Consider the following 15301-nt stretch of genomic DNA (forward strand, 5'->3'; position numbering starts at 1 on the left):
CCCAAAAAAGATGCAGCTGGGTGGAGAGACAGGACACACCAACACTATCTTCCAACTGTGACCAATTTATTTCATTCTGATGTAAACCAAAGTTGCCACTACAGAACGAGACCACCTTTTACAAAAGGTTGTGAAGTATACAGGACATGCAGGATGCAATACAATAATGGGGAGAGGGCACATTTTCTTCTGTTTTTAGGAACAGATTTAAAATATGGGAAAATGAAGTGAAATGTGGCACAAACATCACAACTTCCATGCATGCCTTCAAGTATTTTCCTCTGCTGTGCTGGCACTCTGGACTTCAGTATTGGGTTAAAATGATTCTTTGGAAGAGTAGAAAGTTCACACTTCTTGAAATTTCAGAGTAATATTAAGGCCGAAACACACTGGGTACACTTTTCCTTCACCTTCCAGAGCACCAACTGTTGTTTTACTTAAAGCTGCATTAAGCTTCCAGTTCAAATCCCAGACCAACTTTGTGACCTCCAGCACTGAAATTCTTGCCATCAATCAAGCCTGAGAGGGTCAGCTTTACACCTAGGAAAGCAAGTAATGAGACCCATCATACACAGGTATCCCTGTTCAAGGCCCTCCCTCAAGTACTTGAGCCTCACTAACATGTCTTAGTTGCTATAGGAACTTCTGTACATACACATCCTTTACTTCTATGCAAGATTTCTAGCTAATTTGTTTATCTAGTCTGTTCTAGAGATGACAGGAAAATAACTTATAGTCTAATACTAGTACTATTTGCTACTACCAGTTGGACTTACATACCAGGTCGGAGGGCATGAGTGTAACCAATTCCAATCAGGCTGGCATTATTCACTTTAGCCTGCAGGAAAAAAGAAATCACAGTATTTATACACTGTGTATAAATACTCAGACAGAACTGTCCCAGTGCCCTGAGAAGGTGGCTTATGCCTTAACTACTTGTAGACTAACCTCTAGCAGAGGCATAGTCCAGTCTTTCCCTTTTCTCCTCGGAAGTTTCCAGATTAAGCTGTCACAGGCTTAAGTAACAGTTCCAGTCTTTCCCTCAAATTGTGACCCATTATTCCTACATGAAATGCAACCCTGTCCTTCGCTGCCCCCATCTCTGTCTCAGTGTATCCGTTAAGGGGCTAGTTACTACAGTCCCTTAGCAGCCCATGAAGTCTGTCTTGTTCACAGACTCCTGTTCAGAAATTGGTTAGTAGTGATTTTTTTTTTTAATCAGCAGTAAATATATGAACATGCAAACCCATTTTTGCATTACTAAGTTTTGAGCTGTTTACAATACTATTTCCCATCTTTATTTTTGGCTGAATTGTTACGTTTCAAAACAAGAATTCGTTCCAGGACAAATGCTTGCTACTTCAGTTCTTAGTGTTAGAACGTACACATCACAGTCATTTTTATTCACTGTCGCTTCCCTTTTGACATATTTTGTCTCCTGAACCTCTCTCTCTCTCACACACTAAATTTTTTTTTTTTTTTCGGCCCTAACATTTCTGCAAAAATTTCCAAGGTTCAGTAACAACAGTCATCTCAGGACCTCAGCTGACTTTCACAGGTTAACTGATTGTTAGGAGGAGGCTGTAAGCTCAGCTGAACTTCCGTAATTTTACTATGGTACAGTTTTACATTATGCAGAATTAGAGAATTAAAAGGACACTACATCTGCTCATTACCTTTTGAAAAGACACTTTGCACAGGCTCCAAGCACACTAGTCAGACTAGTGACTGTTTCACCATGGACAAAACAGTGCTTCAGATTCCCTGCCACCCCACATCGTTTCACAAATATGACCCATGAGGTCCCCATTTAAATTGGAACCACAACAGAAGCCATAGTTTGCTATCTACCGTACTTTCTCAGTAACTATTTAAACAACTACTTCATACCATAAATTTTCAGTATTTAAGGGAGCTTGAAATACTCGTTCCTGAAACAAAATTCTTACCACAATGGACGTCTTCTCATCCAGTTGGTACTTAGCAGCAATACCAAAACGTGTGTTGTTACTGCCAGCAGTCCATGCAAGATTGACTGATGTCTCAACCTTATTGTTAACCTTCTGATAAATAGAGCCACCAAACTCGGTGCCATCGTTCCTGTTTGTGAGAGATGCAAGTGTGTCAAGCCTTGCCTTGTTTAAATAGTAACTCTTTACATTAACCCTTCCCCACAATCATTTGACCATTATCTTTTAAAATGAACCAAGCGCTCCAGTACTTCCCTGGACCCATGCTCATCTACTTCCTAGCTGGAGCTGGCAGACTCCTGCTCATGTTTTTTTTACCCAAAACGAAAGTTTTGCTTGCAGAATGGAGGAAGACTTTCCAACAGGTGAGACATATGGTTTGAGGTTGTGAAAGAAAACAAAAAACCAAACAAAAACAACCCAAAAAACCAACAACAAAAACAAAAGAAAACCACCACCCCCCCCCAAAAAAAAAAAAACCAAAGAACCACCATAAAACCCCCAACCCAGCTAACTTGCTTACTTGTCTTAAGAAAGCAAGCCTGCAATAACACATACAGGGACAAATCCAGAAGGAGATAAGTCAGTTACAGGAATGATGAGACTGAACACATTACTGCGTTGCAGTTGTTTAAATGCACCATCTTCAAAGACTCCTGAGAGCACCTGAGTGCCAAGACTAGAGCTACACTGCGATGACAGCTGGAAACACTCAAGCACAGTGCAGCACACACCTCCCTCCTCCACTTCAGGTATTTCTGTCTGGAGGGGAGGAGGGCAAGTATGGTAGCTTAATTGAAGGCTCTTTCATCTAGTGCCAAAATAGAAGTTAAAGTTTACAGATTTTAATTCCAAATTAACATTATAAAGTGCCTTTACGCCACTATCTTACATACGCAAAACCCAAAATTACTCTGAAACAAGGTCTCAAGAGACAGCCAAGAGTTGCAAAGTTGTCCCTGCTTCAGTTGCAGATGATAACACTAAATATAAGTTATTTTGCAACAAATCAGCATCCCTTTCCATCACCTAACTCAGTTTAATGCTCACTATTCATCTAGTTTGCCTCCTCTGATAATGTTTTTCTAGGCTCAGATTATACTTACACATTAGTGTGCAGCTGAAAGTCTCCTGCCTTATATCCCAAGGCAAAGTTATTTTGTGAAAGCTTAGACTTGGCTGTATCAAAAGCCATCTGGTAGCCAGCAAGCCAGCCTTCATAGCCCAACACTGCCCAGCTGTAGATGGTTGGTCCAGAGAGATCAATGTCTATGTTGCAGCCTAGATTTACATACTCTCTTTTGTAGGAGGTCTTCAACTTTCCACTCTTCTTCCTGCAGACAGAAACATGCCATTTTATCCCTGGTAGTATAAAAGTATGTATTGTATGTCATTTTATTCAAGTATGTATGTCCCTTAAAGCCAGTTAATTAAATGACTGTAACGCCTACCCAAAACCTCACATTAACAGTGCTGAAGAGGGCATGAGATAAGAGTAATACTGATATTACGTATATTTACTTGGTGCCACTTTTTCCTCCACCATCTCAAAACACCTTAAAATCCTCAAAAAGAAAAAAGAAAAAAAAAAAAAAAGACAAACGTGTTTCTGCTTAATGCTCTAAAAACCATCAGGTTTCATATTCTGTTCTCCACAAGTGAATGCAATGTATTACGACATCATCTGTGTCTTTCAGGAGCATTCATGATATCCCACACCGATAGCTGGTCTTCCTGTCCTTCAGTGATTTTTTGGCTGCTCAGCTCTCTCCACATTCCTTCATATGCAGAGCTTGTTTTCCTTTCTTTTTCACTGCTGGATACCAGTCTCCTCTATCGAAAACAAACTTCCTCATCCTCCAGACATCATTCACTTAGCTTTTTTCCATCCCTCTGGAGAAGCCTTTTCCTCTCTCTTCAGTGCATCTTTGTGCTCATTTTGCTATCAATTACAACTTAACACAACTGAGATAAAATTTCATCACATCCTTAATCCTCTCCCCAACCTCCTTTCTCTCCCACTGAAGACACAGCAAGCAGAACACCATGCTTGCCTGTCACTTATACCCAGGCCTGGGATCTTGTTTTTTACTTAGCTTCTAATTCCTTACATCCAAGCAGTATTTCAAACTGTGATTTTTCTGATAGGCTCTCCCCAACAATAAAGATACGCCAGTATTTGTTTACAAAGCAGTCTCAAGCTTTGTGCATTATCCAGAGACATAAACACCCCTCCTTTTGGTAGGCTACTGCCTACCAAAAATAAATACATGATAACTGAGAAAGACAAAAAAGTGCTATTCCACTGCCTATCGTAATACCTATAATACAGACATCTGTCCAAAACCATCAGGAAAAAAAAATTGCTTTGTGTTCTTAAGGCACTGAATTGACAACAGGACTGTCAACACCATAACAAAGACAGTACAAGTTCAGTAGTCTGTGTAAGACCTAGCTGTTTAAGAGGAGAGTTACAAAAATGTAATACCTACTGCAAAACAACAGATTTGCCAATGGCCAAAAAGCTGAAGAGTCATTTTTAGCAGACCGTGTCCTTCTGAGTCCAGTATTATCCATTGCCTTCAAAATATTCTACAGTGCCTGCAGAATATTCTAGAGTAAATTTTGAGTATTTACACAATGACCAGAATAAGCGTTTCTAATTAAAATTTATGGGAAATTATACCACTCCTTAGATAAAGGTAACAAAATATTTACCCTGTGTTTGGTACAAATGTAGTGTCAAGAGCCACCTTCAATCCTTCAGCCAACTGCAGAGAAAAACAGAGACTGCTGAAAGGTGATTTGCTATATTCCACTACTATAGTTCTACTTCCTATCTAAAGAGAAGACAAAACATGACCATAATGTCTCCCACAACAAAATCTGAAGGTGCTGTATGATGAGGGATTAGAATTTGGACTTTTTCTCCCCACAGTCAGGCCTAATAATGATGCACACTTGTAGATACGTTATTACAGGAAAATTTCAAATCTAGTGTTGACAAGAAAATTGAGAAACTGTAAAAGAAAGAAAACTGTTCAGTTCATGTTTGCTTATTCCCTGTAGTTCTAACAATCCATACAGTAGCTCAAGACTCTCTCAGAATCTTCAGGTATTCTTTTAAGACACAGAACTACTTCACGGGCCAGTCCGTGTACCTGCCTCAGCTTTCCCACCCTCGTTTTGAGCTGGGACAGTATTCTCCATTTTAAAGCACATGTAAAAGTGCAAAACCATAACTACGAAAACTGATGGCCACACATGGCAGAGGGCACCACAGAACTCTTACTGCCTTTGGCACCATTACCTAATGCCTCAGGCATTAAGTGAAAAGCATAAAGCTATTACTTTGGAAAAGAAGTGTTTGTTTTGAGAGTGCTGTATGCGAGCAACCCTTTGCGTAAGCAGTGCCCAGCTGCAAACACTAATCTTTCTGTTCAACCTTGCAAAATACATTTGATCTCGAGGCAGCCAAACTTAAGTCCTTATGTATCAGAGCATCTAAAACTACAAGATCCCCTTTTTGTCTTCCTTGCATAACTGCAGCACTGACAGTTGTACAGAGCTAGAGTGCATCTTTAAACAACTCAGAATTACAGAATTCACAGAATTATTATCAAGATTGGAAAAGACCTAAAAGATCATCCAGTCCAACCATCACCAATACTTCTCAGCTAAATCATATCCCTCAACACAACATCCAAACGTTTCTTGAACACCCCCGTGGTCGGTGACTCCACCACCTCCCTGGGCAATGCATTCCAGTGCCTGACCACCCTTTCCGAGAAGTAATATTTCCTAATGTCCAGCCTGAATCTCCCCTGGTGCAGCTTGAAACCATTGCCTCTAGTTCTATCACTGTCTACACGAGAGAAAAGGCCGACCCCTAGCTCACTACAACCTCCCTTCAGGAAGTTATAGAGAGCTGTAAGGTCTCCCCTGAGCCTCCTCTTCTCCAGACTGAGAAGGGGATAACAGTGATATTTGTTCAACCAGCTAGCTAATTTTGCATGCCCATAACTGCAGGAACTCTGTACCTTTGGGTCATGATGTAAGCAGCATATTGCTGTGAGAACACTTGCACCCTCCACCCCCAAAATTCATGATGCTCTCCCTCAGTCAGTGTGTTCTGCAAATACACATAACTTCTTTCTTTTTTGTCCTTCAGATAGTTTTGTGCAACTTTCACTCTTCAGTGTTTTCTGCTCAACCCAATACTTTCTTGTACCAGTTGTAGAAACATTTTCAGAGTATTTACTTCCTCTTACCTGATCCTCCATGGAAATTTCTGTTCCCAGTGTGTTGTCTGTGTTCCACTTCTGGGTGAATGTAAGTCCATAGTCTTTGATCTTATATTTGGTCTCTAGACTGCCTGAAGCCTTGCCTGTGTCTGTGTTGGAAGAACCAGTTGCAGTGAATTCCTGCCAAGAGCATAATGCCAGTTTCAGCAGTCTGATATTTAATTACATTCAGTTTTTCCACTTGTCAGGTGCCAGCACTCACACTTGCTACCCTTCTGCCTTTTGACAGAACCCTCAAAATCCACCTCCTCTTCCCTATCCCCACCAAAAAGAATCAATTTTGCATCACAAAATGTTACTCCTTTCAGCATCTCTGTTCTGGATGTTTCTTTTATTGAGGTGTGCTGACAGAGCCCTGGAACTTGCTTAGATTGGGAAAAGCATTATTACACAAAGACTTGACACCTTCACTTTTCACCTGCATCATGACTTGATTACCCACTCTTCCCCTCTAATTTTTTACAGCACTTTTTTCTTAAGTTATCCACCAATCTCCCCTGCACAAAAAAAAAAAAAAAATTTGCTGTTTTTTTTCAGCTCCAAAGTGGCAATTGTTATTTCAACATTCCACAATCGGCTCTCTACCTTCACATGAATCCATATCCAGATACAAAAAGATACTCACTTGGGATACAAAGCTGCTTGTATCCTTGGGTTTTTCCTCACAATCTCCTAATTCCCTTTATCATGTTACCAGTACTGTCCCAATTGTGCATGAAATAGCAGCCATTTTAGTCCTTCTGGGAATCCACTTTCCCTTAAGAAGAGCAATGCTACATTCAACTTACACTGCTAGATGAATAGCAAAAAAAAAAACAACCCAAAAAAGACTGATTTTTCTCTCCTTCTCCAAACATCTCATGTATTTCTTCCTTTTTTTTTTTTCCTGTTTCTGTTTTTCAGCAGTGAAAACGTCTTCTGGAGAATGGGCATTGATGCTTTTCACCAACTACTGCACCCTAACATTGTTGTTCCCCCTACCATTTACACTATTGTCACTTGGACTCTTCACATACCACGTTGATTACTTTAGTACCTTCTCCCTCAACCTAACTTCTCTGTCATTACCTCACCCAGCAACTATACTTTAGAAGCTAGGTCACCCCTTTGTAAGGCATGTTCAAATTGTAGACCTTTTCTCCTTTCACAGCATCAGAAAATAACCTCGACTTCTCTCCATCAGGCTGGTCCTTCACCGGCAAATGTAACCGAACCAACAACTCTCAATTCTGTATAGTAGGTATTTTGTATCATGCTGCCCTATGCTGTCTGGCCAGTCCCCCGCACATCAGAGCTTCCTGTTATTTAGGAGACTTGAAGTCTCAAAAAACAAGTCTCATAGAATCATAGAATGATTAGGGTTGGAAGGGACCGTTAAAGCCCATCCAGTCCAACCCCCCTGCAAGGAGCAGGGACATTTCCAACCACATCAGGTTGCTCACAGCCCCGGCCAAGCTGGCCTTGAACGTTTCCAGGGATGGGGCATCCACCACCTCTCTGGGCAAGCTGTTCCAGTGTTCTACAGCTGTCACTGTAAAAAATTTTTTCCTAATATCTGATCTAAATCTACCTCCCTCTATTTTAAAACCATTACCCCTCATCCTGTCACAACAGTCTCCTCCGGGAATAACTTGGAGGTAGCCTACTCAGCGTTTCATGCAAAACAGAGTATCAAGCAATGAGCAGGCATATTTTTGCAGTAGTAAGCTCAAGGTGTATGAGCTAGGTTTTAAGAAGCAACTGAGAACTGGTGTCATTTCAGTTATCCTCATCTCTCAAATATTTCCTTAAAGAAAGATAATTAATCTGCCATTATATTTCCAAGTTTCACCTCTTCTGAAGTTTAAATATTAAAAGATACGATGCTTAAGAGATGGCAGTATCCATTGACAACACATCCAAGCTTTTGAACTCTGACTTCCCAGATCCAACTCATTCCAGGACAGTATTCCTGCTGCATACATTACTTTCACAATTCTGGACTCCGCAGACTGTACAAAGACTGTCTTTAAATGCTTTTGAAGTGCCAGGGAAGTACAGCCAGGTAACATTCCTTACACAGTGGGGCCTGGGGCTGGGAGGGGAAGAGGGAAGACATTTGAGCTAATGCACTACTACAAACAGCACAGCAGCTTTATAAGACATCTAGGCAGCTAACAAAAATACATCACACGAGGCAGGATGCATTAGACTATCCTTTAAGACCTAACTGCTACCCACTGCTCCAATGTCACTTCCACAAATTCAGTGCACAGACATCTCAAACCTGCATCAGAATTCAGAAGTAACTTTCTTCTGATCTGAGGGCAGGTAACTGATTAAAAAGGCTTGATTTGCTTCTCAGACCAAGCAGAGGAAAGATTGTATGATGCTTTTCTCACAGCGAAAGGAAAAAAAAAAAAAAACAACAAAAAACTCTGCTGTCATGATCAAGAGCCACAGGATTTGCCAGGTGTCAGAACTGGATCTGCTGCTGGAAGCAGAAAACAAACAGTCAGCATCTGCTGCCAATCTTTAACTGTCTAAAAATCAGACATCTCCTCAAATCATCACGTGTAGAAGCATTTCTTGAATTTTTTATAGCTGAAAACCAAACTCATTGTGGCTCCACATCATATTCCAGTCTGATTGAGCAGTCAAGCTCAGCTTCTCAATGACTGTCTAATTTATGGTGGCTGGCATCCTCAGGAATGCCATGCACCTACTAGGCCAAACCACTTGCAATCTATGAAACAATTATAACCAACAGACACTGCCATTGTTTTCTAAGTCCACAGGAAAAACACCAAAAAGCATTTCTGTATCATAACAATCAGAGGTATTATTAGCACCCAAGTAGGAATTAGATCTCATGCTTTGTTCCTAACCTCCTGTCTATCCCCAAAAACCCATTTTGTTGCAGCAGAATGCTCATTAGAAACACTAACAAGCACAAAACCTGAAGCAACAGACAACTGTATCAACACTGTATCTATCTTGTTTTCCCTCCTGCTGTTTTTACAGCGTTCTTACTGTTGATTGTTGGATCAAGATTGCAAATGGCTTTACATACATAGATCATACAGCAGATTAAGAGCTATGGACACAGTCAGACTTCATGACGTGGATGATAACATGCCTAAAAACAATGGAACAGTTTATGAATGAAAACATGCACCACAGAAACCCTCGCTAGACAAAGCGATGAAGAACCAACATGCCAAAACAGTCATTATTCTTACCAGCTGGATAGACATCCAACACAGAAGTTGCATGGAAAAGGAAAAGCCCATTTTAGAACTTAATATGGTTGTTCATGTTCTGTCACATTCAGAAGACAGCATAATTAACCATTAGCATATTATTTGAGAATCAAAACATCCAGCCAGGAAAACTGCATATCACAAGATGTCAGTAACTGGTAGGAGTCACAGTAGAGACCGGATAGTTTCTGTGTGCCTACACATTCCTGGTGCGCAATGCAAATAATCCATCAAAAGCTCCACTGAGACAGAATACAGTAATACAAAAGGAATGACTTATACCATTTGCATGATAAGAACATGAGAGAAGGAGGGAGCTATGGCAAATGCAGTTACGAAGTAGGCTGAAAAGCAGCAAAGGTTATCAACCAGAAGAGCATCAAGTAGTAGCACACACAGAACTGAGACTCAGTGTAAGAATAAACTTATCTAGGAAACACATGCCTGTGGTTAAAGACCAAAATTATGAAACCCATTCCTGGTTTTGCCAGTTCTCCTGTGAAATCATGAGGAAGCGCCACTTCTCTATCATTAAAGTGAGGATCATTGTATTCTCTCGTTACCTGAAGGGCTAAAGCTTAATTAACATCTATAAAATGCTCTCAAATTCTACATAAAGGGTACTGCAGGAAGATTACTTCATTTTAATTAAGTCTTGCACTGTAAGCATGGTGGAGATGAGCGAAAATGAAGTTAAGTAAAACTGTGGCTGTTATTTGCCCCTTGGCCTTTTGGATAAAAAGTCAGTCTGGACTCAAAATCCTGCAAAAACCAACAACAGCAGAGAAACTCAATTGTATTCATAAGCAGAAATGAGAGGTATTTAGAATGAAGAAACTCTTATGTTTGGGATGTGGCAATAGGAATGGGGAGCAAAGCCACCAGTCCACAACACAATGCGTGAAAATTCTTGCACCTCACAGGAAAAGAAGTACCGCTATGTCAGTTCCATGCATTGTTAAAGAAATATCTCAGTCAGGTATAGGTTTTAAAATGAGAACTGAAGGACAGAAGCAACACCTGCTATCAAGTTATTTCCCCCAACAAATTCAGAAGTTTGTCCTTCCATCACAATGCTGGTGATGTTGAAAGCCCCCAGTACTTACCACCCCACTGGAAGACTTGGTCTTTAACTCCAACTTGACCATTCCAAATCCTGAAAAGAAAAGAATACAGAGCTTCTGTTTCATTGCAATATACAAGCAAGGCTAATTACACTCAGAGTACAGCTGCTAGGGCATACTGACCTGAAACAGCCTATTTTCATATTTCAACAGTTGTTGATCTTACTGAGGAATGATTGAAGGAATTTTGACAATTCAAAGTGGGTGGCCTCATAATTTATACTCATAACAGTCACCCATCATCAAGTATCTCTACCTTCTGTAGCTACCTGCAGCCTGGGACCAATCAATACAGTTACCATTTCTTCTGATTTACTCAATTTAGTCTTGTATTTCTGATTCCAAGGTAGGAAATTTTATTTTCCTCTTCTCTGAGAAAAATACGTTTGAACTTACTTCAACTAGTGCTGTATACAGAGATACTATTGCCTTCTTCCTTTTCTTTCTCATCTGCTGTGAATCTAGGGAAATAACTTGCCCTTACACAGAGTAGAAAAGCCTGAAACAACTGACACTAAAGCGAGGAACTTGACTTGAATTGTAGCAAAGCCTGAACTCCAGAGTGGTGGAGACCAGACCAGAGTGCTTTTAAATTTTGTGTAGCATATGGATTCAGGATACAAATGCAATCTTTATTACATGCTCAAAAACCAGATAATAAACAGCAACACTTCTAGTACTGCTCCCAGAAAATGGACTAACATCAGAATTTCTCAATTTAAATTATATGAAGAGACATGCAAATATTGAAATTATTTCCACTACAGCTATGAGAATGGGCTACTCTGATTAACATAAACATCATTCTATCTCGGTAAACTGTTGGTTGCCACATATGGTCTCCTATAGCAGTCTATGTGAGTTTGACTGATTTAACGCCTCTAAATACAGAAGTGGGAAGGTAAAAAAATGCTGCGCTCTTCAGAGACTGTTCTAGAGTGTATCTTAAGGTCAAACTCATAGCTTTCCCCTCTAACTCTTTGCCTACTGCAGCATTTTCATGCTACAGGTCTAAAGTTGAAATTCGGAAGGGGGTAGATGCTCCAGGCCTCTGCTGAATTCCTACCACGAGGTATTTAGGGGATCTCTGGGATAATAATGCTTTTCTTGTTATTTTCAAGATGCCCAAGAAAAAATATGAAAAGTTATCAAACCACAGTCATGTTACTTACCATATCCCTTGTTGAAGACATCCCTAGCAGACTTTCCCAGGTCACTGTATGATGGTGGGACAGCCATTGGATCTGAAACATATTGGAAGCTGTAAGAATCTTAGGTTTAACAGCATAAAATCTAAGCTATACCCAGAACATTTATAAATGTGTATGACTAGTACCTTCTGTGTAATTCACTGATACAGAACTGCAAGACCTTTGATGAACTACAAGATGAAAGTCATCCTTGCATCATCATGGCTTTGTCAGAAACAAACAAATTTCAATTCAAAGAAGTTATGAAAGTCAATCCATTATTTGGCATCACTGAACCCCAGGAAAAGTATTACATTCAACTACATATGTGGGCCTTGCATTCTTACATTGCCAAAAGAGTTCATGAGAGTCTTACAGCTGTCCCAGTAAGAAGGAAACATCGCTGTAATGACAGGACCCTTTCTGAAAGTGACCCCAAGTGGCGAAGCCACATCAGCACCGAACAATCCCAATGGAAAAGATACCAGACTTCCACTTGTGACATCTTAGAGAGTTTTTTTTCAGAGATTTGTAAAATATAGAGAGATCTCTGTACATTGTCCAGTAGCCACCAGTATTTCTGCACTGCATGTACACAGCAGCAAAACCTACATTTTCTAATACAGGTACCTATTACAACTACTTTAGAGGACAAAACTCAAAAGGATAGGCATACCATATTACAGCTTACACGACATTTAATATTACTTACCACAGTTTAGGGATTTTGCATCAGACAATCCACATTAAAAGAAGTAAGGAAACTCAGTAGGATGATGCTTTTGTTTGATTTTAAGGATAACTCTGCCACTTATTCCTTCCTACAGCTGATGCATTTGTTGATATTCTTCTCTGCAACACCTGACACCAGAAATCCCCAGTCCCCCATTTGTGACTTACACCATGCTGAAAGACTAATCTAAAAAGTAATAATGCAAGCAAAACATGTAAAATCCCTGAAGTCATCACTTTTCTTCCACCATTTTAGCTGCTTACCACTGTACTTGATCCCTCTGTCACAAATGCAACAGTATCTAGACTAAGCAATTAAGTCCTGTTTTCAGATAGCTAGCACTTTCCTAAAATGAAGCATTTGGTCAATTTACATCCCCTGGTAGACAAACACTCTATGTTCAGTCACTTAAGAATTAACCCACACCATGTATCCATCAATCCATGGTCTCGGTGATCCCTGCGGGTCCCTTCCAACTAGAGATATTCTATGATTCTATGAATATACCTGTGGGTTTAGAGGATCTAAAATAGCTGGACATGACTGCAGGTTCCTTACCTGAAGATCAGTACATAAAACAGGTACTTCTCAAAATTACTATGTAAAAAGCTCTTTTTACCTGTCAAACATGGAGGGGAAAAAATTACAATTAGTGAATCATTAAATTGAAAAAAGAGAAACAGAATGTGCACTTTTATGACAGCATAGTTTAAATTACTAGAATAGGTTTAGCAACATACCTACGGAACAGAACATATCTATCTTTTAAAACATTGGTTTTTCCACACGAGTCTCTCAATTCAGAAGTTTCAACTCTACTTTAAATGTTATTTTGGGGGGATTTTTTGGTTTGGTTTTTTTTTTGGGGGGGGGGGGGTGGGTTGGTTGGGTTTGGGGTTGTTTTGGGTTGATTTTTTAAATAGGTTTGTCAGAATAGTTCAATCTGCTGATTTTAAAAGCTTAGTAACTCAAGTTTTTGGAGCAAGGTTGATGCCTCGACATTTTAACACAGGGATACTCTACATATGCAGTAACTGCCTAACATACTCTTGAGTCTCAACCATTTGCTTCCAGCAAAAACCAATAAGAAAGATAACTCCCCGCATAAGAATTCATATGACGCACAAGTAGATTTTTTTTTTTAAAGGCTCTTTAGGCACAGCCAGCTTTCAGGGAACTATCCAGCTGTTGAAAACATGACAGGAACATTCCATAACTATATGGATTTGCAGCTGGTCTCCAAACTACATAAACTATTTTCAGTTAGAAGTTTGCCAATGATTGGCAATGAGCCACAACACATTTTGGGAGCTGGGACTGACCTATTCAGAGTTTAGAAGACATTGGTCTGACTTTCCAGTTACACGGAAACGTTATATCAAACAAAAGCAAGAGTTTAGCTAACAACTCCCCACGCCAGTTTCTGAAAACGTGCCACACCCCTACCTCTTTCCTGCTTTGCCAGCTGTCTCAAATATTTCTGCCTCTCTGCACAGAGGGGCATGGCCTTTAGAAAGACAAATGACAACACAGTGGACCACCGAGTAGTCTTCAGGGTCTCCTCACCAGCTTTACTGAAAACGCTTCAAGTGAAGGAGGACTTGACCATTTTGTTCAGCACCTTTTCAACCTAAATCTCTGGCTGACACCATGTTCCATTTACACCTAGTTTTCATAAGATTACTACTGAGACATCTTGAATACTGTGAGCCTGCTCACTCTCCTAACTGTCTCCTCTCTTTACACTACACAGCTGTATTTTCTGTATTCTACGTGTTTTAATGTGTATGTTAAATATTTTGGGAGCACTTAAACAGTATTCTTAAAAAAAACCCCAACAAATTATTCAGCTTAGCTCATATCTAAATATATAAATTCTTTGCTCACAACAAGCAGCTCTACTTGCAAGCCAGAGGAACTGAGCTCACAGTTCCACAACTATTAATACCAACTTTGAATTGGATTCCATCAAGCAGATGTGATGACAAGAGCCGACAAAACACCACGTAAAACGAAAGAAGAAACATTAAGCCAGAGATCTAGAACTAAGCCACAGCACTCCTTTTAAGCACCTTGTTTTTAAACAAAGCCTCCTTAATCTCGTGCTTTGATTTTTCCCTCCCACAACAATAAAATTAGTACAACAACCACAGGAGAAAATACATCAAGGAATAAAAGGTTGAGGGCAACTGATGTTCAACGTTGCCATCTTCAGACACAGCGCCCAGCGAGCGAACGCGTGCATACCAGCTGCAAAAAGGCAACGCCGAACTGGAAACGCCAGCGAGGAAGCCGACACCGGAGTGCCCCCACCAGCTACGGAATAACGGCGGAACCCCCGAGAGCCGGCGTCCGGAACGGAGAAAAACGAGGAGAGCCAGGCTTGGCGCGGCCAGCTGCGCTCCCCGCGCGGGGCACCCGCGCCGCCCGCCGTGCGCCCGTCGGCGGCGAAGCCGAGGAGCCGCGCACGGCCCGGCGAGGCAGCGCCGCGCGCACACCGGCGCGCTCAGGGGCAGCGCCGCGCGGCCTTCTGCCTGCCCGCCCGCTGCCGACGCGCATTACGCAACGGGTAATGGAGCGCGGCTCGACGGACCTGCCCGGCTCCCCGGCGCTGCCTCCTCTCCCCAGCCAAACGGCGGCGCCGCGGGAACGCTCGGCCGCCACCGACCCCAGAAATTCGCGCTTCCAGGCCGAGAAACCGGAGCGCTGGCAAGACCCTCGGCCGCCCACCTGCAGAG

The 15301-nt window shown here is 41.1% G+C and overlaps 2 protein-coding genes across 3 annotated transcripts in view; both read right to left on the bottom strand.

Moving 5' to 3' along the window:
• Window positions 1–49: 49 nt before the first annotated feature.
• Window positions 50–15301, bottom strand: part of VDAC3 (voltage dependent anion channel 3) — a 15584-nt gene continuing 332 nt past the window's right edge. The window contains exons 2-10 of one of the 2 annotated variants that reach the window (XM_086768078.1): window positions 13122–13182; window positions 11813–11884; window positions 10623–10672; window positions 6242–6394; window positions 4689–4741; window positions 3077–3304; window positions 1950–2100; window positions 781–838; window positions 50–540 (exon numbers count right to left, since the gene is read on the bottom strand). In XM_086768078.1, coding sequence (XP_086624204.1) covers window positions 449–540; window positions 781–838; window positions 1950–2100; window positions 3077–3304; window positions 4689–4741; window positions 6242–6394; window positions 10623–10672; window positions 11813–11879 — 852 coding nt within the window. In that variant the 5' untranslated portion in view covers window positions 11880–11884; window positions 13122–13182 and the 3' untranslated portion in view covers window positions 50–448. The remainder of the gene's footprint in view (window positions 541–780; window positions 839–1949; window positions 2101–3076; window positions 3305–4688; window positions 4742–6241; window positions 6395–10622; window positions 10673–11812; window positions 11885–13121; window positions 13183–15301) is intronic. The other variant, XM_086768077.1, reaches the window with a different exon arrangement.
• The window catches only part of POLB (DNA polymerase beta), a 17526-nt gene continuing 15346 nt past the window's right edge, over window positions 13122–15301 (bottom strand). Inside the window, exon 15 of the mRNA XM_086768076.1 lies at window positions 13122–13182. The gene's annotated coding sequence lies outside the window, so the exon portion shown is untranslated. The remainder of the gene's footprint in view (window positions 13183–15301) is intronic.

The sequence above is a fragment of the Chlamydotis macqueenii genome, chromosome 27, assembly GCF_036417535.1.
Source record: "Chlamydotis macqueenii isolate bChlMac1 chromosome 27, bChlMac1.mat, whole genome shotgun sequence".
In the NCBI taxonomy this organism is placed as follows: domain Eukaryota; kingdom Metazoa; phylum Chordata; class Aves; order Otidiformes; family Otididae; genus Chlamydotis; species Chlamydotis macqueenii.